The 27,194-nt window shown below is 42.7% G+C and overlaps 2 protein-coding genes and 2 non-coding genes across 6 annotated transcripts; all 4 read left to right on the forward strand.

The window, feature by feature from the left end:
• The first annotated feature begins 555 nt into the window (after positions 1-555).
• mtcp1.L (mature T cell proliferation 1 L homeolog) lies at positions 556-9,379 on the forward strand. Of its 2 annotated transcripts, XM_018229651.2 has the most exons (3): positions 1,904-2,097; positions 8,699-8,766; positions 9,157-9,379. In XM_018229651.2, exons 2-3 carry the CDS (start codon positions 8,706-8,708, stop codon positions 9,345-9,347), a joined length of 252 nt encoding a protein of 83 aa, XP_018085140.1. In that variant the 5' UTR covers positions 1,904-2,097; positions 8,699-8,705; the 3' UTR covers positions 9,348-9,379. The 2 variants fall into 2 exon arrangements, with proteins under 2 accessions (XP_018085139.1, XP_018085140.1); XM_018229650.2 differs by lacking the exons at positions 8,699-8,766; positions 9,157-9,379 and adding an exon at positions 8,518-8,663 and having other exon boundaries at positions 556-2,097.
• Positions 9,380-12,736: 3,357 nt separating this feature from the next.
• Positions 12,737-22,149, forward strand: dkc1.L (dyskeratosis congenita 1, dyskerin L homeolog). 2 transcript variants are annotated; one of them, XM_018229647.2, is made up of 18 exons: positions 12,738-12,865; positions 12,990-13,048; positions 14,775-14,861; positions 15,164-15,255; positions 15,373-15,557; positions 15,907-15,971; positions 16,107-16,233; positions 17,290-17,420; positions 17,670-17,813; positions 17,900-18,020; positions 18,817-18,935; positions 19,158-19,261; positions 19,460-19,499; positions 20,130-20,192; positions 20,909-20,971; positions 21,602-21,655; positions 21,730-21,834; positions 21,920-22,149. In XM_018229647.2, the coding sequence occupies exons 1-18, from the start codon at positions 12,850-12,852 to the stop codon at positions 21,971-21,973; spliced, it is 1,629 nt and encodes a 542-aa protein (XP_018085136.1). In that variant the 5' UTR covers positions 12,738-12,849; the 3' UTR covers positions 21,974-22,149. The 2 variants fall into 2 exon arrangements, with proteins under 2 accessions (XP_041428482.1, XP_018085136.1); XM_041572548.1 differs by lacking the exon at positions 21,602-21,655 and having other exon boundaries at positions 12,737-12,865.
• Positions 17,476-17,594, forward strand: LOC121397461. Its single transcript, XR_005963686.1, has one exon. It is a non-coding gene; the product is annotated as a small nucleolar RNA SNORA36 family (small nucleolar RNA).
• LOC121397447 lies at positions 18,997-19,074 on the forward strand. Its single transcript, XR_005963672.1, has one exon. It is a non-coding gene; the product is annotated as a small nucleolar RNA SNORD83 (small nucleolar RNA).
• Positions 22,150-27,194: the final 5,045 nt, after the last annotated feature.

Here is a 27,194-nt window from a genome sequence, read left to right on the forward strand (position 1 = left end):
GTTCTCCTTTAACCCTGTTATACAATGTTACAAAGTGTTGCAGAGCCTGGTGGTGTTGACATTTTAAAGCTGTGTTCTAGTGCCCCATATATTTTTTTTTCTTTCTTCTTCTTGAATGGTACATTCCAGACTTGCCCACTTAACCAAAAGATGAGAATCGCATTCTCCTTTCAAAATGCACATCTAAAACCAAAAAAATACCTATCCCAGTCTGATAATCAGCAACTGAATATTATAGTAAGTTACTCTGCCATAATGAAGTACTATTTGAATGCATGTGTCAAGAATTTAAAGAAGGAAAGTCTTTGTGCACTTGGGGGTGCCAAATGTTAGGCACCCCCAAGCGATTGTATTGACTTACCTGAAACCCAGGGCCGGTGCTCCTATCAGCATAAAACTGCACCGGCCCGGGGTTATACCAGTGAGCACCACGGAGCAATCCTCTTCCGTTTTCCTCTTTCTTTACATGGCTACGCACAGGGCCAGAACTTGGGGTAGGCAGAGTAGGCACATGCCTAGGGTGCAAAGCTTGGGGGGTGTCTGAAACATACCCTAAACTGCTGCCTACCCCGTCCGGTCTTCAATCCTGCTCTGTGTGCGCATGTGTGCGCATGCGTGCGCTCCTATGTGAAAGGAGCGTGGTGTGTGATGTTACTTCTGTGTGTACATACCTAAATTAAATGATGGTGGCATGTGCTGTGACGCTGCTGTTTTGGGGGCACGCCCCTTCGTCAGATGGACTAAGGAGCATGCCTCCAAAACATTACTTTAATAAATACTCAGGGGTTTCCTTGTTTGCATTGTGTCCTGTGTTCCGGTAATTTTGTTTTTCTAGTATATTGGTGGGTGCCGTTCCCTCTTACTGTGCACTGGACCATCGCTGAATAAGAGGCCAGGGTGTGCTGGTGAGTTATTTATGAGACCGCTGTATTTCCGTAACTGCAAAATGGTTTAATGTGACCATCATCTTGTGGAAATAAAGAGACTTAAAAAATTCTGTACGGTTTCTCAAAACAGTCATGTTACTCTTCAGTCACGTGTAGAAGTTGATTTAGATTGTGAGTGACAGTCACATATTAATGTGTACTCCCTTTACCTAGACAACATATTAGTATCACCATAATAACTCACACACAAAACTGCATGTAGACAGATAGTGATTAGTAAATTTAAGTTTTAACCAATTGAATTTGCTCAGCTACTTATTTCCATGAAATTAAACGTATATTGATCATTACATGATAACAGCCAGCTGTGTTAATGGAAAAATACACCGTATAATAGGCGAGCAAACAAAAACAAGTCATGCGTTAGGTTTCATTCTCCTAAAGACAGGGATTATTACCATTACAACAGAAAGTGATTGGGGTTAAATTCTGTGCTGGGGGGCATTAGGGTTGTCACTACTTCTAGAAAAAAAAAATATCTGCCTTCCTATACCTTTATCTTTCTTCTCTATTAATAACATTTGCCTGAAGCATCATTTTTTCACGCGCTTGTTAAACACCAGCAAGGTGACAAGACAACCATATCAGGGGCCAATGGGCTGAGTATATACTGAGTATATAATGGGTATAATACTGCGACAGTGCGACTACAGGGTACATTACATGAATTCATTATCATGATCATTAAGCTGCATCTCTGGAACTAGGATGGAAATGGATTTAAACTGCATTTCCACTGTTTCATATCTTATGAGTAAAAGTAGTCGTTTGCAGACATTGTCGCGCCCGTAGACGGTGCTCATTTCCGGCATCTTTTTAAAACACGCGATTCGCTATATTATTTTACAGCAATCTATACACTCGGTTATTTCCACTTAAGACATGCGTAATGACACAACTGTTAAAGACAATCCCTATTGAAGGATTTTGTGACAGGGCAGGAAACATTGCCTGTCCTCTGAACACGAACAGCGGCGCAGCCATTTACGTGCAGCGCCAAAACCCTGAACGACTTCCGGTCTCCGTCCTCGATGGCCACGCACGCACTTGTGCAATTCTTGAGCAACGCATCGATGGCGTTCGGGTCACGCCTCCTCGAGTCCGGAAGGCCAACTGCACACGGCTAATGGATTCAGTGTCCAAGACAGCTGTAAGTCCTTGCCAAATGCGATTGACTGAACAAGTGCTGCTTTCCTATAGAGGGCATATCCCTCCGCACGAAAACCACATTTAAGCCCTAGGAAGCGCTGTAAACAACTAGTAATGTCTGTGGACATTTTAGAGACCAACAGATGGCGCAGTGCATTGTAATATAATTATCCCGGTGCAGTGATAGAATACAGGTCAGTTATCCAGTATATCCCAGCATGTTCCAGTATTCCTCTGGGCCTAGTATCTTTCTGTCCTATTAATAACATTTACACGAAGCATCATTTTTTTTTTACTTGCTTGTAAAACAACAGCAAGCTGACATGTCTGACTTCACAACAATACATACATATAAACACAGTCTTCTGCATTTGCAAAGCATTAACGCTATTTAATGGGATACTGTCATGGGAAAAAATTTCCCAGCTGCCCCAAGTCATGTGACTTGTGCTCAGATAAACTTCAATCACTCTTTACTGCTGTACTGCCAGTTGGAGTGATATCACCCTCTCCCTTTTCTCCCCCAGCAGCCAAACAAAAGAATAATGGGAATGTAACCAGATAACAGCTCCCTAACACAAGATAACAGCTGCCTGGTAGATCTAAGAACAACATTCAATAGTAAAAACCCATGTCTCACTGAGACACATTCAGTTACATTGAGAAGGAAAAACAGCAGCCTGCCAGAAAGCATTTCTCTCCTAAAGTGCAGGCACAAGTCACATGACCAGGGGCAGCTGGGAAATTGACAAAATGTCTAGCCCCATGTCAGATTTCAAAATTGAATACAAAAAAAAAACTGCTCTATTGAGAAATGGATTTCAGTGCAGAATTCTGCTGGAGTAGCACTATTAACTGATGCGTTTTGAAAAAAACATGTTTTTCCATGACCGTATCCCATTAAGTAGTTTGACAATAATATAAAATGCTGCAATGTAATTAGACTTCTAGGGTTGCCACCTGGCTGTACTGTACTGTGCATGCACTTTACTACTTTACTAGAACAGGACATCAGGCAGAAGAAAGAAAATGGTAGCAAGGTACTCTGCAAACAATTCCCCAGGTTAGCACATCCTTTGAAGAAAAGGAGCACCAGCCCAGGGTAACACTTAAGAAACTATAATCACTTGACTCCTTTGCCAAGTCACATGATGACAGGGTTGTTTTTTTTTTACATTCATTGATTATAACACGATTTACATAGTACCTATACAGCTATATTAACATGTAAAATAAAACAATGTTACTCCATACATCCCTACCTGTCGGTTCAGGACGTATGGGGTTAAGTTCTTCTCTCTGGAGGCAGGACAAACAATAATTGAATCTTTAGGTTCCTCCTGTTCCTGTGTCTCCTCTATCCCCAGTTTTTTGTTTGTCCTGCTCGGAGGTGGACACTTCCAACATTTCCCCTCACATTATTAGATTTTTTCTACACCTGGCAAGCTCTACAGTATTTCTAAGGTGAGTCCTCCTTCCTTGGTAGTGTGCTCCCGTAGTAATTTATGAGCCCTTTTATCATTGGATTTGAGCCCTTTCCAAATCTTGGACTGTTGCTGCTCCACTGTGTTCCACAGCGTTATTCCCCCCTGGCTCCTTCCTTAGGCGGACTGAGCATGCTCCCCTGTTTGGCCATATTTTCTACTATGGGGGAAAATCAGGATGACCGGAGTTTGTTTATTCCCCTGGCATCCCCCTTACTATAGGATCCCGGTTACCCCCCGGCGTCCTTGTACTGTGCAAAGGTAAGACGCATTACAGCAGCGGTGAGCACCAAGACATCCGGCGCAGAGCGTACACGTCACGTCTGAAGGTGGTCCAGTACCTCAGCCTCTACGTGCCTTTTCTTATTCGGAGGCACTTACTAGTGATGTCACCACAGTTCCTGCGCACTCGCTTCTGAAACAGAGAAGTCGCATTCTGAGCTAAGTATTGCCTTCTAAGCCTGCATTCGCTACAGTGGGGTACATATTGTTAATATGGCACAATCTAGAGAGCTAGCAGATCTTATTGAAGATCTTTCTCAGCAACCAGTTGTTCCAAAAAGAGAAGGTTTAAAAACAAGGAGACCATTTCTACACCATCTCCTCCTAACTTACCCAAAATGGTTATTCTACACCATCTCTCTGACTCAGATCTAGATTTACAGCAGCACAAGTCTTCCATCATTACAGGCTTGGTTCATGCTATTCAAGACACATCAGATAATGACTTAATCAGCCCTCCACATTTTTCACCAGGCCCTGCTAGTCCTGCAGCTGATTCACCTCAATTACAACAACCAGAGGTGAAACTACCTGGTTTGCTTACTGCTGCTGATCCTACACAATCTAACCAGCAGTTTTCAAATTTTATGGTTTGGTTGCAGTCCCATATTAATTCATCTGTGCAACAAGCAATGTCTACTGCACAAGTCACAACTAAGCCGAAAACAAAGGCTAAGCTTAAAACCAAATTACTGTCTAGTTCATCTAATTAAGTCAGATACAGATTCACAGGATACTTTATCTTTGGACTCTGATGACTGGAGAATCTATGTCTCACAGACAGCCTGATGAGATTAAGGTGCTCTTAAAACACTTACATGACACTTTAGAAATCACAGAAACTCTACCTCGGGTTTCCAAGATAGATAAAGTGCTGGGTAATACTCCAAAAAAAGCCTGATTTTTTTCCAACGAATGAATGGTCTGACCCAGAAATACTACTCTTCCATCGGAAGATGCCAGCTCATTTCTGGATCCCATGGATAAAAAATGGAGTCAGCCCTATAAAGAGATTTTCTCCATTCAGCAGCTATTATTCAGCCAGCCTCCGCATCTTTTAGCGTAGCTCAAACTGCAAAAAAACACACAGACTGTACAGCCATTTTAGTGAAGCGTAACCTAACCCTTTCCTTCCTCAGTGAAGCCTCTCTAGAGATAACTAAAATGGCAGCTAGATCCTCAGCAGCAGCTATCGCATCTAGAAGAGCCTTGTGGCTGAGACAGTGGTCAGGTGACGCAGCTTCCAAGACTAGGCTAGTCTCTCTGAAATTTGAAGGGCAACAGCTTTTCGGGCCTGAACTTTATTATTTCAGAAGTTACAGGAGGTAAAGGAGCTTTTCTTCCTCAGGGTAAGAGAACTCAGAGAGAATCCCATAAGCGAAACTATCATCACCGCTCTTGGGGCTCCTTTAATAGAACTACAGATCTACTTCACATCAACCTCCTAACAAGAGATTCAAATCCTGGCAATCCCAGACCAAGGTCACCAGGAAGAGTGGCCCATCTAAGACTCAGGATTCCTGGCTCTCCGCAATTACATCAGTCGCTGCTACTGGGAGGGAGACTAAAACTTTTTTCCAACATTTGGCAAGAATCTATACCAGATTCTTGGGTACTCAGAACTGTCTCATTAGGTCACAACATTTTTTCCACAAGTTCCCTCCACATTGCAGTTTTTTTCCTTCAAAACCTCCCTCGGACCCAGTCAAAGCAGTAGCAATGTCAAAAATACTTCAGGACCTCCAAGACAAGGAGGTAATTACCTTAGTTCAAAACAAAGAACAATTTCAAGGTTTTTATTCTAACCTTTTCCTAGTACCAAAGAAAGGCGGAGGCTTTCGTCCCATCCTCAACTTGCACTCTCTTAACAAGTTCATACGGTACCAACGCTTCAAAATGGAAACAGTCCATACAATAGCGAACTCTATACCACCAGCAGCATTCATGACCAAAGTAGATCTGAAGGATGCCTTTCTACACATCCCAAGGATCATCACATATACCAAAGTTTATGCATCAACCAACAAAATTGCCAGTTCCAGGCCATGCCATTTGGGCTAACCTCAGCACCTCAGGTTTTCACAAAAGTCCTAGGGGTCCTGATAGCCATTCATATTTTTCCGTACTTGGACGACATTCTGTTTTTTGCTGAAACAGCAGAAAAGGTCATCCGAGCTACTCAACTTTGCATTCACCACCTGAAGAGGCATGGTTGGATCATCAACTACCAAAAGAGTATTCTAATTCCCAGTCAAAATATCCCCTTTTTGGGCATGATAGTGGACTCCAGAATACAACACCTGTTTCTTCCATTGGAAAAAAAATTCAGACTCTAATCCCTGCTCTGCTAGCAAGGACAACTACAGCTCTGGACGCCCTTCAGCTGTTGGGATTGAGGGCATCCACAATAATTGCAGTTCCTTTCCCCAAATTTCACATGAGGCCTCTGCAGAGAGAGTTCCTAAAACAATGGAACAAAGATCATCAGGATCTCTCTCAACCAATTATCCTTTCCACTATGCAACAGCCTACACTGGTGGTCTCTACAACACAACCTGTCCAAAGGCAAACCCTGGCAGTTACCTCCACCACTCGTCATTTCCACAGACGCCAGTCTAAAAGGGTGGGGAGCATCCTGGCACCATCAAAGTTGCCAGGGTCTGTGGAGCCCACAAGAGCAAAAGCTTTGTATCAACATACAAGAGATAAGGGCCATCCACAATGCCCTACACCATTGGGCTCCAGCCTGTCAGTCAGCTCATGTCCGGATTCAGTCGGACAACAGCACAGCAGTTGCCTACCTCAACAAACAGGGGGGCACAAGGAGTGCAGCTGCGATGGCAGAAATTTCCAAGATAATTCAATGGGCCGAGGAGCATTCAGTACATCTCACGGCCATTTACATTCCGGGTCTTCTAAATTGGCAGGCGTACTATCTGAGTCGCAACACACTGGACCCCGGAGAATGGAAACTGAAAGACACCATTTTCCAATTGCTGACAGACAAATGGGGAATGCTGTGTGTGGACGTTATGGCGTCCAGACACAACAACCAACTCAGAAGGTTCTTCTCCAAGATAAGGGACCCAATGGCGGAGGCTGTAGACACACTAGCTACACCCTGGACATTCAACATGGCCTATGTGTTTCCGCCTATCCCTACAGAGGATTCTTACAAAAATATGTCGAGAGAACACTGATGATTCTAGTAGCACCAGCAGGGCATGGTTTGCGGACATAATCTCCATGCTAGCAGATCACCCCTTTAAATTACTCAATCTGCCAGATCTTTTAACAAAAGGTCCTTCCTGGTACCCAGATGTCCACAAGCTACATTTGATGGCCTTTCTCTTGAATCCAGTATCTGGAAACACAAGGGATTTTCAACCTCAGTAATATTTACATTACTAGCAGCAAGGTGATCATCCACGATTAAGGCCTACCACAGAGTTTGGCGAGTTTTTCTTTCCTGGTGCGAGTCTCAAAACATTGTTTTGGACGATTGCCATTCTCCACAAATTCTCCAATTTTTACAAACGGGTTTTGACATGCAACTCAGCATTAAATCCCTTAAAGTTCAAGCTTCGGCTCTGGCAGCTCTTTTTCACGTCCAGTGGGCTTTACAGAGGTAAAGTTATTTTTCCAAGGCCTCTACAGAATCAGACCACTTTCCAAAAGGCCAATCCCACAATGGGACCTCAACGTAGTACTAGATTCCCTACAGGGACCTCCCTTTGAGCCTAGAGAGACTGTTGAATTAAAATTTCTCACACTCAAGGTGGTCTTCCTTCTCGCCATAGTTTCAGCTAGGAGGTTTTCAGAGTTAGCATCACTCTCATGCAAAGCTTCGTGGTTGAAATTTCACCCAGAAAAGCGGTACTTCGTACCAATCCAGCATTTCTCCCAAAAATGGTTTTGGCATTTCATGTCAATCAAGACATTGTAATTCCTGTTTTACATTCTCAAGAAACAGAACAGTTGACTGGTGACATTTCTTCTCTAGACCCTGTTAGAGCCTTAAAGACTTATTTTACTAGGACCAAAAACCTTAGACCGACAGAGGCCCTGATTGTCCTTCCTGGGGGTAATAGAGTGGGTTTTCCCGCTTCCAAATGTTCCATTGCCAGATGGCTTGTCACTACAATTTCGGAGGCTTACACCAAAGCTGGTCTAAGTCCTCCGATACAGATTACAGCCCATTCTACTAGGAAAGTCAGTACTACCTGGGCTTTTCAACAGGATGCATCCTTGGAAGCAATTTGTAAGGCAGCTAGCTGCCTGGTCATCCCCACATACATTTTCTAAGTTCTACAAGTTCGATGTTTTTCAATCAAGCCATTCATATTTTGGCAGGAAGGTGTTACATGCAGCAGTAGCACATAGTTAGCTTCCTTATAGTTATAATACTTTCATACTGTTACCAGTTAATTTCCATTTGCCCTACCCTTTTTTAGGACGACTTTGGGACATCCCCATACGTCCTGCACTGACAGGTAGGGCTTTATGCATAAAAGGAGATTTTCTTACCTGATAAATCTCTTTTGCATAGGCCATTACTGTCAGTGCAGCATCCCGCCATTTTTTGGTGGGGTGCCGGTTGCTGCCGTGCCTAAGTTAATTAGTGAGTCTCTCTGTTTGTGTGTCTCCATTCACAGACTTTACAAGAAACTGGGGATAGAGGATACACAGGGAGAGGAGGAGCCTAAAGATTTAATTATTGTTTGTCCTGCCTTCAGAGAGGAGAACTTAACCCCATATGTCCTGCACTGACAGTACGGGCCTATGCAAAAAAGATTTATCAGGTAAGAAAATCTCCTTATTGCTATTGTCTTTCAGGAGTCTGATGTCTCAGCCAAAGGATCCATGTAAGAAAGCAGCCTGTGCCATCCAGAAATGCCTGCAAGGTAACCAACCCATAAACAAAAGAAAAGGGAATATACTATAATTAACTATAAAAAGACAATAATGCCTAAATACCATAAAAACAGAAACATGGTTGTTTCAAGAAAATGGTGGAAATGCCTCAAAAGTGAAGCAGCACAAAATATTCGAATGTCATCTTGCATTCAAAGGGCAAGTCAATCCCAAAATAAAAATGTGCCTAATAAAAAAAAAAGCAACTTTCCAATATACATGTATTTCAGTGCTTTTAAAGTTATTTGTAAAAACAACTTCTAATGTAAGCATAATTTTTGCCTAACTCCTGGTTGTTATATTTTAATGAAATTCTGATTAAATCAAGATACATTGAATAAGCTTCCATAAACAGATAGATCATCTTCTTATATTCACAGCAAACAGATACTTGGAGAAAATGTGTGAGGCTGAATTCACTGCCATGCGTAATTGCTGTTCAAAGTACACGGCACAACGCTCGTTATGTTGTTCTGGATTCCAGCATGAAGCTTCAACATCTGCAGGCCAGTCAGTCCAGAAGTCTGCCCAGGAAGCAGACTGCAGTAATGGATTCCAAGCAAAGCACTGACAAATAAAAAGCTAATTGCAATTTACCAACAAGTTCAAGTGTCAAGAATAATCTCTTCATAAGAAAGTCTTTACACAAATGGGAAAAGTGTCAATGAATTTGCATATGGTAAATAGTGCACTACACATTTGTTGCAGCTTTTAAAACACCATGTTGCAAGCTATAAAAACCACTGCAAAAGGTATATAATGATAGAAATGTCTACTCCAGCAACACTCTGAACAGGTGAAAAACAAGGTTTATTTGTTCCACAAAATGCTTTTTCTCACCTAATCGGAAAGCTGCTGAGTAGTCTTTTCTATTAAACGAGAAGAAAAGTCCCAAAAGTTAGGCACCCCCTAGTGATCACATTTACTTACCTGACACCTCAGGCTCCTAGCAAAAGAAAACAGCACCGACCCGGGATTCTTCCAGCGAACACATCAGCTATTTTATTCTACTGTGCATGTGTCTGCCCAGGCCCAGACTGGCAATCTGTGGGTTCTGGCAAATGCCTGAGGGGCTGCTATAAGGTGCCATAGAAATTCAGGTTTTAGTGGGCTGGTGGTGGCTGTTTCGGCCTCTGAGTGGGCCTCTGTGTACCTGAAATGCCAGGGCCTATTTTAATTCTCAGTCCAGGCCTGCGTCTGCCCCTGGAAATTTGAAGAAAGAAGTAGGAAACAAATGCTCTGTGGTGCTCGATGGATTAATCCCGGCCCGGTGCAGTTTTCTCCTGATAAGAGCACCAACCCGGGTGTCGGGTAAGTAAATATAAGTAAATACAATCACTTTGTGCCAGAAGGCACCCCCAAGTAAAAAGGACTTTCCTTCTCCTTTTAAGAAGACATATTGTGTCAAAAAAATGTGCCAATGCATTATACTCTTCTAAATATAGAATGAAAAAAAAGTTCTGTTCCTTTATTGAAATTTTCTCCAGAAGTCCTAATAGGCCCATCCATCTTTTCCCCTTGTTCCATACCTGCTCCCTTCTTTTCCAGGTCATACAGAATAGCCACCAGCAGCTTAGGTGGACCTGATAGGGAACTGAAGCCTGTCTTTGCATGTGTGAATGCAGGGCTGTGACTGGCTATCACCCTCCTACTGTTAGTCTGGCAGGGACATTTAGAACACACCCATCCCTCGTTTGACAGGGAAAGTTCTATGGGGAGCTCCATAAAAAGAGCCATTTTTAAAGGAAATGATAATGAGTGAAAGCTGGCATATGTATTATTCATTATTACCTACAAGATTAGGGGTTTTATACTTATGCTATATGTCTCCTTTAATGTAATGCTACTGAAAGCACTTTCCATCCTTCTGATTTGTTGGGTCTGACTCTTGAATCAATGTAGGAGTCATGATTTTCTCCATCCAACTGACTTTTTGCTACATTGTTTTAAAATTCAAAACTATTAGTGCAGAGAATATATAGAAACAGATACATTTTACAGTAGTAAATCTACATATAGCGGAATAACTTAAAACATACACTTGTAAATAATGCATATTGCAAACTTGTTTATAATCACATTTTCTTTCATTCCGCAAAGTGACTTTTTTTTATTTACATTTTTCAACCCATTGTTGACTACCACTGCTGTAGTCGGGTGAAGAACAGTAGCTGTCAGAACACCAGTGGCGTAACTACCGAGGAAGCAGACCCCGCAGTTGGGTCGGGGGGCCGGGGGTACAGGGGCCCAGTGGGGCCTGCTTCCTCAGTAGTTTTCGCAGGCGCAGCAATACCAGCCAGACAAACTTGCCTAAACGCACAGAGGCAGACTGCCGCCTTTGGCCAATCATTAAATACGTTTTGGTTGGCGCGTCCTTTTAATTTACACACAGCCCCAAGCAGAGCAGGCGGCCAGCCCTCGGGTCACGTGGCTCAGTAAGCTCGCTAATTTGACAGCTGCGAGGGCGGTGGGTCTTAAAAGCGCTGCTTTTATTGGCTGGAGGAGTGGAGGAATCACATGGGGCAGTTTTGTCACTCGTCTCGCTTTAAGCTCACTGGTGCCAGTTGTCGTTAGTTGTGCTGCAGCCATGGTGAAGGCGGTGTGTGTGCTGGCGGGAAGCGGCGATGTGAAGGGTGTGGTGCACTTCGAGCAACAGGCGAGTATTCTAGTGGGGGCTCTGTGCCTTCCGCGCTAGGACTGCCGTGCCCTTTCCGTGTGGGCCACTCATGTTCATTGAGATGCTTGTCATACTGCCTGCGCCATCTGTGCAACTTCAACCAGCGTTTCCACAGGATCTGTGAGGCGCACGGTGTGACATGCAATGCATGCTGGGAGGAGGTAGGATAGGGTGGCAGTGCATGCTGGGAACTGGTAGGATAGACTGGCCATGCATGCTGGGAGAGGCAGGCTAGGGTGGCAGTGCATGCTGGGGGAGTCAGTGGGAGGAGCCCTTAGGTGGGTATAAGTTTGGCTTTATTCTAACAAGACTGAACTAGACTGTAGCTGGTATGATCAAATGATTTAAACTGGGGCCCCTATAGAGCAATCTGTGCAGGGGCCCCTTCCATGTTCTCTCCTGTATTTCTTTATGCTGTTATATATCTGTTATATATTTACCTTTCCCTATTAATAACATTGGGATCAACCACCATTTTTACAGGCCTTCTATAATTTGAGGGTATTTATATGTGAAATTGCTACTGTGCCATCCTTATATAGTTCTGGGGTATTTATACATGGAATCGCTACCGTGCCATCCTTCTATGAATCCTGGGGCTATTATACATGAAATTCTCCCATTATTTGGTACAGAGGGGGCCCTGGAAATTTTTTGCAGGGGGGCCCTGGCATCCGAAGTTACGCCACTGCAGAACACCCATCTTTCTCTGCTTCAGTATTTAGAAGCGCCAACCTGCAAACAACCTCTAAGCCAGGGCTGCTATCCATGTAAAGTGGGACTTATTTTCCATGTCCCATACTACTTTTTGGGTAGGTTGTTGGTTTACCACCTGGCCACTGGTACAAATATTGCTTGACGCTAATGTCATTAATAGGGAAAACCCCATAAATAGATAGGAGGCCAGTATTTTTCTTTCATGATTTGTGATTGTTGCCTTCTTCCAGCTGGAATATCTAATTAAGTGTTTTGCAATACAGGCATTTGTTGCTATTCCTTTCTCCTTGTACGTTGTTTAGTCAACGAGGGCCTCTTGTAACGCAAATATACCCCCAAGCAAACCCCAAAATTGGCCTCGTCCACCCACCAGTTCTAGAAAGAATTGCACAATTAATTTCTGCTTTGGCAGGTTTTACATTCGAAGCACATGTCGCCATTGCTAAGAACCACGCAAGCTCTTTACACAAGGCGCATTTAATACGTGGCCTCGCCCACATCGGAGGCGGAGCCGTAGCACCAGATCAAAAATGTAAGGCGCGTTCGGACTGTGCCATGCGTTCTTCTACTAGCCGGAAAGGGAGGCGCGTAGGGCGGGGCTGCTCCTCCCATATGCTATATCCGGTAGCTACGCTGAGTATTTGGCCTCAGTCACCGCGTGGAGTAAGGGAGAAAGGATATGGCGGACGTAGAGGGTGAGGAATTTGCTCCGATTGATTTTTATGTGCGTGGGTTCTTGCAGCTTAGAGGTGGCTTGTGTCATAGCTGCGCTTTTCATTGAGGCGCCTTGTATTTAGTTTTGCCGTTTTTCTGTTTCAGGTTCCAAAAAAAAGGCGAAAAAGCGTCGCAGTCAGATTCTCGGAGCAGAGGACGTGGCAGTGAGTACCCCCCCTCCCAGTAACACATTCAATTCTAATACTGTGTCCCAGTTATTAATGCGGTTCTGCGTAGGAACCGACATTCGTGTGCTTTGTGTGGGTCAGTGGAATAAGTTCAGCCACGTGCTGAAGGCTTGCAGAACATGGCCACCACTTAATATTGGGCTGAATTCAATGGTAAAACTTGCCATGCACAGCCGTAGCACACTGGGTATAAGCCGGGGAATATTATGGCTATTCAGAGTCTGCGTGTAACCTGCACATTGATAGACTTGGCTATCTGTAACTTGGCTATAATTACAGTCCAATGGATTACTAATAAACACGGTCGCATTCCGTTGTCTGGAGCTTTGCAGATGTTTTAAGGCTTCATATTTGGTTTGACTGTCTGGTTTTGGCCAAATCTTGGATTCTGTATTCCCACTTATAAGTATTTCAGGAAGTAGCCTCTCATTTTAACCCATGTGATAAGGAATTGAAGGCAAAATGTGATCTAACTAAAGTGTTCACTCTTAAAGAAAAGAGAAAAAAAACTTGTTTTTTATTTTTTATAAATTCTCATTCCTCCCCCCTCCTCATGCAAGATAGGATGCAATTGATACAAGTAGAGTAGTGCAGAAGGTGTGGTCATGTTATATCCATTGTACAGGCTCCCGATGTTAATCACTGGGGAGCTAATCTGTTACTGGTTTTCAGTGCACATGCTCCAGGTCCCCACGTGTAACCAGACATGCAGACTGCCCATTCTGTTTTCTTCAGGCTGGGTGTGGGGGCAAGGGAGCATTCAGAGCACTTGGGGGGGGGGGGGGGTGAGTGGAGCACATGGTTAAAGTGTAGGTGTGGCTTCCCTGTCCTCTTTAAGGCAGCTGCCTCACGCAAATATTTAAGGCAATGTAGAAACAAGTATCAGCAACTCGTAGAATTTGCTTGATAGTAGTACTTTAAACGGGAACCATCTCAAATGATTTTATATAAGATTCAGCATACTAAAATAAGAACTTTAACAATCAAATATTCTGCATCATTTCTGAAATTTAAGTTTGTTCACTGTCCATCTCCAAGCATTGGTTTCTCTTCTTTCGGTCTTCATGCAGCAGTTGGGTTTCATGTATTCATTGGCGGTTAGATGCAGTATATCTTGTAGGGGTGGGTGGCTTCCTTTCCTAGCTTTCCTTTCCCTATTAGAGCTCACTCAAATAACTGATTCCAGTACAAACAAAATCTACCAAAAGAACCGCCTTTTGCACAAAATTTTGCATGCTAGGTTTTTCTGGTGGTTTTAATGGTGAGCTCTAATACATCTTCTAGGCAAAAGGAGCCCCCCTATAAGATATATTGGATCTAACAATCAATGAATATTTTGACACCCAACTGCTGCATGAAGAGAAATAGATGTTGAGAGAGGAATAGTGAAGATGAACTTATGCTGAAGCTAATATTAAATTTCCATTTTTGTGATATTTGCCCTTTAATACAGAGCAGTCTATGTAAAGTACATATTGTCAAGACTCAGTCAGGACAGGAAATACATGTGAAACTATTGCTAGGTAAAGTGCTTTTGAATGCTGGTGCAATCTAATAAGGGTCTAATAATGCAGCAGCAATGTGGTGTCCTAAGTTTGGAAGATTATCTCTTATAAGGAGACTGTTGAATAAGGAAGAAGAGTGCAGAAATGTATCTTGGGTCCACATGTTAGTTTTTTGTTTGGTTTTTCTCCTCTGGCAGGCTATTCAACATGAGGAAGATTTTCTTATCAAACCTGAATCTAAAGTGGCTCAGTTAGATACCTCGCAATGGCCTTTACTTCTCAAGGTTTGTATAATCCTATACATGTTTCTGGGGAGTAGACTTATATAGCATGTTATGTCAATTGTATAAGCAATTTGCCACCCTTTAAATTGTGTCTTGGAAATTAACAGGGGGGGGGGACATGGCTCTCTATCTTTTGATTTGTACAGACCTGTGGCACTTTATAAAGGGTTAATATGTAGCCTTTCCTCTAGTAATATATTTGCACTACTGGAAGGAAATATTTGCTCCAGCCATAAAACTGCCCATGCATGTAAAAATGTACTTTGCTAGTGGTGTGTGCCTTTATCTGTTCTTTCCCATAGAACTTTGATAAGTTGAACATCCGAACGGCTCATTATACTCCTATTCCATCTGGTTCCAACCCACTGAAAAGAGAGATTTCTGAATATATTAAGTAAGTGCTGGGTGTATGGTCAGTGCAAGGTAGTCAGGTTTGCTTACTGTCCTAGTAGTATACTGTCATTTTTATCTACTGAGTGTAGATGTTAAGAGTCATGTTTGTTCTCTTCAGAACAGGGTTTATTAATTTGGATAAACCTGCTAACCCTTCATCACATGAGGTGGTAGCATGGATACGGCGAATTTTAAGGTCAGAGAAGACTGGTCACAGTGGGACCCTGGATCCAAAAGTAACTGGTTGTTTGATTGTCTGCATTGATCGTGCAACGCGACTTGTGAAATCACAGCAGAGTGCAGGTGAGTCCCATCTTGAAATAAGATGTAAAGCAGAACATGTGTGTTTAGGCATAATATCCATTGCAGAAGTTATTACAAAGCAGTTGTTTATCCAGTGGCCTTGTGACAGTCCAAATGATTTAGTCACGCCCCCTTTTTTCCACACTTTACATAAACCTAACATTTACTGTACCATCAGAAGTAAAATGCAGAACTGCTGTGATCTGCATTTTCAGAAAAAATTAAGACTTCAGAGAGACTGATGGATCTTGACTGCTTCAATTTACTTTGCGTTGATGCCTATCATGTGTCATTCGCCTGTGCTGTTCATATTAACTGGCTGCCACCCATTTTGCTCTGTCCCCTCTAGGGAAAGAGTATGTGGGAATTGTACGGTTGCACAATGCGTTGGAGAACGAACTACAACTTTCACGGGTAAGAAAACTGTCCGACTAAAATGTCCTAGCTGGCTTCCCCATCTCAAGCTCTAATTTGTCAATTCCATGTTAAAGCTGCAGCATGAGCATAACGTTCATATGAGCATAAACTTTATATTTTCATTGTTCTCAGGCTCTGGAGACGCTCACTGGTGCATTATTCCAACGGCCACCTTTAATAGCAGCTGTAAAGAGGCAATTGCGTGTAAGAACGATCTATGAGAGCAAACTAATAGAATATGACCCGGAGAGGCGGCTAGGTGAGTAATCTGAGTGGTTCTCCCTGCTAATGTCTACTGCCGTTCAAGTAGCACACTTCATATATATTGTAGAGTAATTAAAATAATAAAAAAAAGTTGGGTTGGGTTTGTTATCCGGAAGTGACCCTTGGCAAGACGTGTGTTTTAAACATGAAATGTGGTGGAGTGCTCCCTGGGTGTCTATTTAAAAGCAGTGGACCAAATAAAGTTTAATGTTGGCATTTTAGGCAGTTACATGACTTAATTTACTGACCTGTCACAACAGTAATCACCTAATAGAAATGTACTGTAACTATCTCTACTGCATTGATATTACCAAACACCCCAACTTCCAGTCTTCACCTCCGGCTAAGACATTCCTTCCAGTATCAATTCTCAATATCTAAGCTAGTGCTGTCAAATTCATGTGCTTGGGAAGGCCAGAAGTTTCCTTGCCTATTTGGTGGGAGGGCCCATAATGGGAGCCAGTGTTTGCCACTCCCTGTTCTTAAATCTTCAAACTTGCATTAAACAAGCCATATCCTACTTAAAGGGATTGTTCACAATATTTTTATTTATTTTTTGCAACTATTTTCTATTTGATGTTTTTTCTAATACTGAAGTAGAAAGTTTCATTTTTCACGTTCTGAAGTAGCTCTGGCAGGGTGGTCACATACTGTTCTAAATTGATACATTTCTTTGTCCCTACTGAGCAGAATCCATGAGTTTAATTTAAGGCAGCTGTTACAATTGTTGCTAATATTCCAAAGATACTGTTGAGCTAATGTATCCAATTGAAACCATTGAGAATGCTCCTGGAACACAGCATCCAGACAGATACTAGAGACAAGAACATCAAACTTTTAAACTTCAATTTTAGAAAAACCATAAATGGGGACAGTTAAGTCCATTTCTGGTTAACAATCTCAAACTAAACTGGAACAATCCCTTTAAAAGGCAAAAGCCACTTTATCAAATGAGTGGGCAAATGTTCATTGTATAGTTTTACTGCTTCAAAATTGTATCCGTATTGCAGTTCCAATACAGAAACTTTTTTTTTTCCCTTTTGTTCCTTAGGTATATTTTGGGTGAGCTGTGAGGCTGGTACTTACATCCGCACACTTTGCGTTCACATTGGCTTACTGCTGGGGGTTGGCGGTCAAATGCAAGAGTTGCGTCGTGTTCGCTCTGGTGTCCTAGGAGAGAAGGTAAGCACCTTGTCATTTCACTTCATAATTTTTATAGGCGTATTCGCCTTCTGCACCCAAAAGCGTTGAGTTCAGTATGAGTTGTCGATCTCATACTGGTAATAAGCTTTGGGACATTAATGAGCTTACAGGAAATGAAGAGTAACAGGACTCTCTATCCTGTTGCCAACATTTTGTTTGGAATATTCTAGCCAAATAGTCTGATTCTTCCCAAAATGCCATGCTATATTAAATCCTCTCCTTCTACAGGATAACCTTGTCACAATGCATGATGTTCTGGATGCACAATGGCAATTTGATAACAATAAGGATGAAAGTTACTTGCGCAGAGTCATCTTTCCACTAGAGAAGCTTCTAGTGTCTCACAAAAGACTTGTCATGAAGGATAGTGCGGTAAGATCCCATTTGTGCAAATGGAATTGCTGTTGCTGCTTAAAAGATGGGAGGTCTAAATGAGCCTTATCTGCTTTCTCTCAAAGGTTAATGCTATATGTTATGGGGCAAAAATCATGCTGCCAGGGTTGCTCAGATACGAGGATGGGATAGAACTGAATCAAGAGATTGTGGTCATAACTACAAAAGGAGAAGCAATCTGTATTGGTAAGTCTCCAGATTTTGTGGTGGGCTTGCACCGTGTACAGCCACAAATGAGTCTTCATTAAGACGACACACAATCATGTTTTGTAGAACCAATGTTGCACTAAGTTTTCCTTGTATCTGTCAGTAACATGGACTGTCCAGTTCCTGCTAGGAAAGGACTTTTGGGGTTCCAAGTGCAGGGGTTCGGCCTCAGAAGGGGTACCCATACAGTGTTGGTCTATAGTTTCAACTCCTATACCTTGTCACATTTTTGGGGGCACCCTCATGCGGTGTAGTTGAGTGTTATCAGTGGGAGAAGGGATCTAAGTAGGCTAGCTGAGAAGTATCAGGGGAGTGTAGCAATAAGTGTAATACCACCAGGGCCAATTTTTGGGGGTTTACATAGACTTGCTACATCTTCTCTGGTGTAGCATACCTGATGTCACTGGGACTATAATCCTCCCCCCCCTTTCTAACTTTGCACATGGCAATGCATTATGGCTAAGACTTTATCTGATTAGGCAGTTATGTTAATGAGGCCTAACCTGTAGTGAAATGATGACACAGTTTATCCATTCTCTGAGCCTGCGGCTAGTCATTGCAGCTCACAGACGGCTCTAATGTTGTCTGTGGGTCTCTCCCCTCTGTTAGTGTTTGTGATGCTGTGTCTTACAGTGTGACCTTCCTGCAGAGGTGTGTGAGAGCAAGAGACTTGGCTAATGGGCAAGATGAGTGAAAAACTTACTGATCATTACTGCCTCAAATATCTCCCATATTACTAGTAGGAAACCAGAAACTGACTTCTTTCTTCTTTCAGCTATAGCCCTTATGACAACAGCAGTAATATCTACGTGTGATCATGGAATTGTGGCAAAGATTAAGCGTGTCATCATGGAGAGAGACATTTATCCACGGAAGTGGGGACTTGGTCCTAAGGTAAATTAATGGTTAATTGCCAGGGAAATGCGGGATGCTATTGAGGTGATACCTTTTGCAAGCCACATGATGTATTTTGATAAGTCAGTAGCACTTTGTGTGATGGTGACTTTTATCTATCACCCAATAACTGATGGCTTTTGCTCCACTTTGTAGATGGCTTTTGTTTGCTGTCTTTCAGAATGCTGATTTTTTTCCCCTTTTTTTTCATATCCCTCACAGGCTAGTCAGAAGAAGATGATGATTCAGAAGGGCTTATTAGACAAGCATGGTAAAACTAATGAGAACACTCCTTCAGACTGGAAACAAGGATATGTTGATTACAGGTGTGTCTTTACTTTGCTTTTCTGAGTTTGCAACTTTGTAACCAGAAGTAACCAACATTCCATTAGAGCATAGCTATCAATTCAAATGATCTATCCTCTTTAAAGCTTTGTCTAATGCCTGTACTGAAATGTCAATCTGCTTACTTGTAAAGACAGCAACTGTGTTCCAGCAGTAACAGACTTGTTTTCCCCCTACAGTGCTACTCTGAAATCTAAACAAGCAACAGATGCTGTTAAGGTAATATTTTACAAATTTTCTTTATTGCAGGAAGTTATCCCTCACTTGTCTGTCGATGGCACCTAGAGGGAGTCATCCTGCTACATAATATGGTCATGGATACTGGAAACATCTGTGGTGGTGATTCTTAACATCTTTGACTCATACATGACTGATAAAATTGCTAGTGTGCCTTATTTGTAAAGCAGTGCTTACACCTTTTACCTGGAAAGAACTTGAGTTGGGGGGGAAATCTGTAAATGTGCTGTTCAAGCATCCAAACAAAGGTATAGCATTGTACCTGGTCTTACTAAATCTATTGTTAGTACAGCTAACGGACCCTCAACCGAAAGTTGAAGGGCTTCTGTCGTTGAAATGGCTTTGGGAAGCAGGAAAGACTGTAAACCAGCAGAAGAAAAGTCTTTAATATATTTAGTATATACGTTTTTATCTCAAGAGATCCACAGGTTGCTGGTTGTCCCAATTTTGGCACACTGCTCTTGAATGGGCAGTTATTTAGCTGTTTATTGGAGGGGGTATAACTATGCATCAAAGGGCGTTTAGAGCTTCAGAGAATTTTGGGTGATCAAGCTGTTAAATGTTTTGCTTTATGTATTGAGGTCTTTCTATAACCAGTCTGTTCCTTTGCAGAGAAAGCATACAAGTGACACAGAAAGTGATTCTGCAGATCCTTCAACAATTAAAAAGAAAAAGGTGAGCGTTTAGAAATTGTTCCAATATGAATAAGGGATGGCTTTACAAAACGTCTAAATAAAAAAAAATGTCCTTTACATCTAAACAAATGGTGTGTACATCTGCTCGAAGATAGAATACAGAATATAATAAACCCCAGTTCAAGGTTCATCCAAAACTGGGGGAAAATGACTGGTCAAGTATAGACCTGCTAACCATGAAAGCAGTAGCAAAAATACTACTATACATGTCCTAATTTTACACTTTAAACTTTTTGATACTGCATTCATTATCAGGTCTCTATACTTTTATTTTTTTATTTTTTTTTAAAGAAATCGCTTGCCCTAAAACTGGCTGTTAAAATGCAATTTTTAAGTGAACTTCCAAAGAAGCATCCCTGCTTAAGGTTTGTTTATAGTATATACTTTGGTCATAGCTCTGGGTTGCAAATAGGTTCCTTCTTATTCTTAACACTTTTTTTAAAAAAAAAAAAAATTTTTGCTGAAAAAACCAAGGCAAGTAATTAAAAATCAGTGACAGCATCTCAAACTATAACCCCCAGCAATGTGGTGACAAATGCACTCTTCCAGTGACTTGCTTCATGTCTCATGACACTGACACAGCAAATTGTGATCTGAAGTAAATGTGCTGTCCTTGTGTATGAAAGTAGATTTAATGGCATTGCAAACGTTGTGCTGTACTGTGGATATAAAAGTTGTGTTGAAACCATTTTTCAGGAACAAGTGGGTGATGCAGAGAGTGATGCAACTCCTGTGAAATCCAGCAAGAAGAAGAGAAAAGTGAGTGCCTCTTTAAATCATTTAAAACTGCTGCAGCTGGGATTTTCTTTAGCAGTCCATTTCACAATAATAAACCTTGGATAAATATGGCAGACTGCAATAATGAACCACAAATATAAGAAATTTGTAAATTGCATATGAAGACAAATCAACACGGCCCTCTGGTTATTCAGTTGAAGCTTGCAAGTATGGGCTTGGCTTTTTTGATCGTGTTTTAACATACTTTGATGTCGTTTAAGATGGCTTAACTAACTGAATTAAAATTTTAACCATTGGAAAGGTTTATGGAATGAAGGTGTGTTGACTGATCTTACTGCTGTTGGGACTTAAAAGAGCAAGTGTACTGTTGGTGTGAGACACTTTGGTACTAACTTATTTTATAGGTGAAGATTGGTTGTCTGTCTGATACTGTTGCTGTATGCTCCCAGAATTTAATATTTTACAAAGAATAAACCATTTCACTTTTTCTAAAAATCCTGTACAAGCTAATATAGTGGCAGGATTGCCCTCGTAAGATTTTTGCCTTTAACTTTGTATAAATATGCAGCTTTAGCTATAAGCGTTAGCACTCCACTAAATTTGTAGCTTTTTAATGGCCTATAATGTTAAAATTTTGTCTGCCATTAACAGAAGGACAAAGGTGATGCACTGGATGAAACGGCTGCACAGAGTAAAGAAATGGTGGTAAGGGAAATGCATTTAAGATCTGGTTAAATGCTTGAACTTCTGTAGTCCTAATGTTTGTTTTGTGAATGCAGGAGACTGGTTCTGATGATGGAGGCACAGCCCTTAAAACAAAGAAAAAGAAGAAAAAAGACAAAACACAAGAAGAAAGGGAATCTCCTGCAGAAGAGACTGAGCAGGTGCAGCCTTCATTTGCAGTGGTTTTAGCTTGACTCTTGCTAACAATTGTCAAATCTTTGGTATAACTTTTTTTCTTCCCTTTAGGCAACTGACAGTGTCAAGAAAAAGAAAAAGAAGAAAAAGGAAAGTGCTGACTAGCAAGGAAACGACATTCTCCATGTTTTTGTTCAGTGACTGATAACTAAGCTTTAATATATGGCAGTCTGCCCTGTTTTAAGGGCAATGTAAAAGCTTTCAGTTCCTGTGTATATAAATGATGGCCATTTGAAAAGCCAACCTTTGTTTTCCTTTTGAATAAACAAGTTTCTTTTAAATTGGTATTGTGTATTCAGTAGCCTGCTCCACACATGCTCTATATACTTTTAGTGGGTGCCAAAACCTTTTGGATCTGTTTGTGCTTTGTTGCTTTTGTGCAGGGTACCTTGGGTGGTGACCTGGAAACCTAGAATCCCTAGGGCTTCATGCTCCAGAATCAAGCAAACTACCCCTGCTGCTGGGCAGCATGCCATCCCTTAATTTATGCTGCCTCAAGCCTTCACGGCCTTGCCACAAATCTGGGCCTGTACCTGAAGGGGGAACTAAAGTGCTGGTCTTAAGAATTTACTGTAAACCTATGGCGCATCCCCAGCGAAATGTCAATGTAGCATTGTAGATCCTCCCCCCCCAACCAGTAGTTCCTGAGCAACATGTTGCTTGCCAACCCCTTGTATGTTTCTCCCAGTGGCCACAAAGCGAGTGCTTTCAGGGTCAGAACCAGGGGTAGGCAGAAGTGGCAGCTATCTAAGGCACATGGGGGGGGGGGGCATGTAGACGTGACTCGCTTGAGACTTGTCTTGAATGCTTCTTGACCCAAATGGGGGAAGCTGGATGGTTGGGTTGCCTAGGGGGGCCAGCCTGGTCTGCCTCTGGGTTCTTTATTTCCTGGTTTGGAGGGAAGTTTCGGTTGCTTAAACATAACCTTGCCAAACAAAGTAGGCTGCTAATATACATAGGGGCTACCAAATGGCAACTCAAAGCCCTTATGTTGCACCGCCTAGAATTTAATTTATGAATGTGGATAATGGTTAGGGACCTCAGACTTAAATGTGCTATCAAAGATGCTAGTGACCAGAGCAAGCATTGTTGCAAGAACTGCAACACCTGAAACAGTTTACGGTTTTAATTTTTATGGAAATTTGTATGAACACAATTAACCTAGGATGAATATCTCTGTAACTGGTGGTATACTAGTACTGTAAAAGTAACCATTTTGTTGTAGCTCCCATCGTTTCTAGCCAGTCAAATGATCCCAATGGTGACCAACTGTTTTAACCTTTAAAGGAGAAGGAAAGCTATGGAGGCATTTTATTGCCAATAGATTAGCTGCAATAGTGCAAGCTAGAATGCTATATTTATTCTGTAGAATGTTTTACCATACCTGAGTAAAAAGCTCTAGTAACTTGTTTGTTTAGGATAGGAGCTGCAGTATTAACATGGTGTGACATCAGTTCCTGCCTGAGTCTCTCCCTGCTCTGAGCTCAGATTACAGCAGGGAAGTGGAGCAAACTGAGCATGCTCTTGCCCAGGGCAATGAGTTTTAAGATGAAGGCAGGAAGAAAAGAAATGCAGTGTTTCTTTTGACAGGGGACTCAGAGCAGCACTACTTTGGGGGGTTTACTGGTATATTTAGATGGACCTTTCTGATAAGGCTTACTTGGTTTTAACCTTTCCTTCTTTAAAGCAGCAAGTAAGTTGCGGTTAAAATGTAAATGTATATTGAAGCAGTAGAATTCTCATTGTGAATACAATGATGTGTAGGACTGGCCAGACCAGGGATGACTGATGTAGATGGCCAGTTGAATATATTGCAATATATGGACAATCAGTTTTAAAAGAGAGGGTATTTTTTAGTAGCTTCATGCACAATGTCTTGATGTCTTTAATATATTGATGATAATGGGTGAGTAGAGGGGTCCTCCGTACGTTGTATGCATTGCACCCCCACATAATGGTTTAAAATTGCTGAGTGGTGCATAACAGCAGATATCTTATTTTTCTATAGTCGGCCCTTCAGTCAGTGCAGACTTGTGGGTTATGTCCAGGTTCACCTAGAGGCAGGACAGAAGAATTAGTCTCTTGGCCCCTCCCTCAGGATATATAGATTTGCTCCACCTCAGTTCCCCAGTTTTTTTTGTCCATGGAGATGGACGATTTTTTTTTTTCTTTCCAGGAGTCAATCAAACCGATGGAGACATGCAGAGCTGTTTCCCACTGATCCAGGCTGTGGCCTCCTTGCTGGCATGTTGCAGCAAGTGGACATCATGATACAGATGTTATGGAGGCACGCTGAGCTTTCTCCCTCCTTGCTGGCAGTCAGAGTAGAAGACTACTGTAAGCTACTCCACTTGCTGCAAAGGGGCTAGGTATGCAGAGCTACCAAAATGCCCAATGTGTGAATGGCTCCTATATGCTACTCAGGTATGGTACAATGTATTTCATAGGTAGAGCTGACTACAGCCCCTAAGATCAAGCACTCCCACAGCACATAATGTAAGTAAGTGGGCTAGGAGATGCTGTATACAAAAGCTGTGTTATTTCACACATCCAAGTGCTTGGAACACATTCCATACGGCAATGGCAGAGAGAGGGTGTCTTTGAAACGATTGCTTCAGTGCAAGCTGAGTAGCAGAATTTTGATTAGGGGCAATGCGAGCGGTGAGTGCGATCCCTGGATTTCTGACACTAAAAACCGAACGCAATTTTGTGCAACAAGATGTCATGGCACATCGCCAGTTCTGCTCCATATCGCATGAACCCATTGCCTGTACAGAGCGCCATGGAGGTGCACGCTGCCTGTAGTGAGCCACACAGAAAGCCCTTCTGTTACTGCACAAGGCTTTTAAACATGGGCCAGCTTTACAGCACTGATACTGGGAGTGCAGCATCATAATCAGAGACTATAACTGGTAATTATACAAATTACTCTCATCTCAGGGGACACAGGCACTGGAGGGTTAACTTTACCTTTCAGGAGGAAAGGACACTAAAAACAAGAACTTTGACAGCCCTCCCAGGGGCCAGCCCACCTATCCCAGCAGGCTACACCCCCAGTTCTTTTAGTGTCCTCATGGGAGGAGGACACTCTCCCCTCAGGGGAGATTTTTATTCTTTATTTAATTTTTTATTATTTATTTCCTCCACAGGTTTCCCGGGCAGGGAAACCCTTACCTTCAGGGGTAACTTCCCAAGCTGCGTTCTACGCAGTCAACTACCAAGGTTCCTTCCGCCTCCAAGGTTTTCTTCTTGGCATACGCCAGTTGTCGCACCAGGCTTCCCCCGGGTCACCCTGAGCCTACATGTAATGCATGCTCGCACCCTTCCCAGGCCCCTGCTTCTACTGACAGCTAGGGTGCATCAGCTTCAGTACCTGAACCTCCTAGGGCAAGGGAACTAGCAAACTCCATTTCTTCCCTTCAGGGGCTTGCACAGCTCCCTGAATCCTTAGACAAGTTCCTTGCCCAGCTTACTTCCCAACCCCCCTCGGGGGTAGCAAGGAAATGCAAGGTATCAGAGACCGCCTATTTTCCGGACTCCGACGAGGAGTCGGAAGTTGCAGCGGACGGGTGGATTTCAGACAGGGATTCTGATGAGGATTCCCATCGGGAATAATCTTTCCCGTCGATTTGCCCTTCTTTACCAGTTTTCCAAGGATGACACTGATCTCTGGTGCCTTTCTCCTACAGTTGATCCCCCAATTTCTCACCTAGCCAAGTCAACCACGATCCCAGACGCAGCTGGCTTCAAAGACCCCATTGACAAAAGGCTGGAGGTATTCTGCAAGTCTATATTTTTTGCGGGTGCGGCCCTCAGATCGACCTTCGCTACTGCTTGGGTCAGCCACGCTTCTGATGTTTGGGCGGATCAGCTTTATAGATGGATCTGATCAGGCTTCCATCTTGTGCGTGCATATTTATTTTCGAAGTCCCTCCTCTAATATTGATGCCATTTCTTTTCATGATTCAATGATGCAAAAATCAGGGGAAGTGACTTCAGACTCACACAGTGACTCAGATTCTCACACAGTGACTCAGATTCAGAGCAACCTACATTTGCCAAACCAGACTGATAAATGCTGAGATAGAAAAGGACATATGGTTTGGCTATTAGACTGTGCTTGCACCTTTTTCCCATATTTCCCCCATTTTCAGTATAGAAAGGACAGGGAAAGGCACAGAACAGTACCCAGCCCCCACCCCACTAGAGCTACATAGTTAACATACTAGGGGGTCTGGCAAAATCCCTCCCTCAACAAAAACAGTTGTATTGGTCTGTGAAGTGGGGTTGTTGTGGTTGGGGCAAGGGCTGAATAAGCTACATGTGTAGCTCCTGGCTTGGGGCATCTTCTTCAGAGACTTTGAGGAGCACCCTGGCTGTGGCAGGGCATCCCACCGTGGCACCTCCCTGGAATTTACCCTAGCTGCGGCAGGAAGATTCCCTCCATCAGTTTGGATCTCCCTACTTCCCAGAGAGCTGTTTATCCCTTTATTCTGCATACAGGAAATATTGTTATTGTATGGACTTACCCACAGGAACTGTGCCATTGGATTTGCCTGAAAGAACTCCCTGCCTTTGTGTTTCTTGTGTCTGTATGTTGGAGACTGTGTAAGGAGACTTTTGGGTCAGAAACCTGTGGACTGTCATCAGGGGAAGGCGGAAGCTCTGTATTTCTGGCTGGGGAGTGTGGGAATCTCACATGCTACTGTTGTGTCCCTGATCTCTGTTTTTTTTAATCTGTAATAAAGCCCCTATGTAAACTCTATTCACAGAGTGTGGTGTGTCCCTGTTTTGTGCCAGTCTCCGATATGTCACACTCCTTAGGGAAATGATGGAGACATTAGAGATAAAAGATGAAACTGCAATTGTCCCAAAAGCCGATACTGAGACAGAATCGTCACAGCCGGACCGGCGATTTACCTTAAATATAAGGTTTTACGATACCTACTCCGTTCCAGAGGAACAGCGCAAAGTATGGGGTAAACTGCCTGAAGTGGATTCAGCAGTTTCTAGACTTTCCAAACAAACTACCTTGCCGACCAAAGAGGCGGCCTTTAGAGATCCTATGGACAGGAAATTAGAATCTTCCTTAAAAAAAAGCTTAACTCAAACAGCAGCAATCCTCAGACCTGCAGCAGCAAGCCTTGCCCACACGGCTAAACAATGGGCGCAAGAAATAGCCCAGAACCTGGACACTTTAGCTTAGGACTTAGCCGGAGACATCGGTAGACTTAACACTACCCTGTCTTTCCTGGCGGATTCAGCACTTGAAATCATCCGTCTGGCGGCAAAATCGTCAGCCAATTCTGTAATTGCTAGAAGGGCC

The sequence above is a fragment of the Xenopus laevis genome, chromosome 8L (assembly GCF_017654675.1).
Source record: "Xenopus laevis strain J_2021 chromosome 8L, Xenopus_laevis_v10.1, whole genome shotgun sequence".
Lineage (NCBI taxonomy): Eukaryota > Metazoa > Chordata > Amphibia > Anura > Pipidae > Xenopus > Xenopus laevis.

Bases quoted from the DNA above. Each gene is read 5' to 3' on its own strand.
- mtcp1.L (XM_018229650.2), top strand. From the start codon at position 1,837: ATGACACAACTGTTAAAGACAATCCCTATTGAAGGATTTTGTGACAGG. The intron at 2,098-8,517 runs GTAAGTCCTTGC...CTCCATTCACAG, and splicing joins ATTCAGTGTCCAAGACAGCT to ACTTTACAAGAAACTGGGGA.
- dkc1.L (XM_018229647.2), top strand. The intron at 16,234-17,289 runs GTGAGTAATCTG...TTTGTTCCTTAG, and splicing joins TGACCCGGAGAGGCGGCTAG to GTATATTTTGGGTGAGCTGT. The intron at 18,936-19,157 runs GTAAATTAATGG...TATCCCTCACAG, and splicing joins AGTGGGGACTTGGTCCTAAG to GCTAGTCAGAAGAAGATGAT.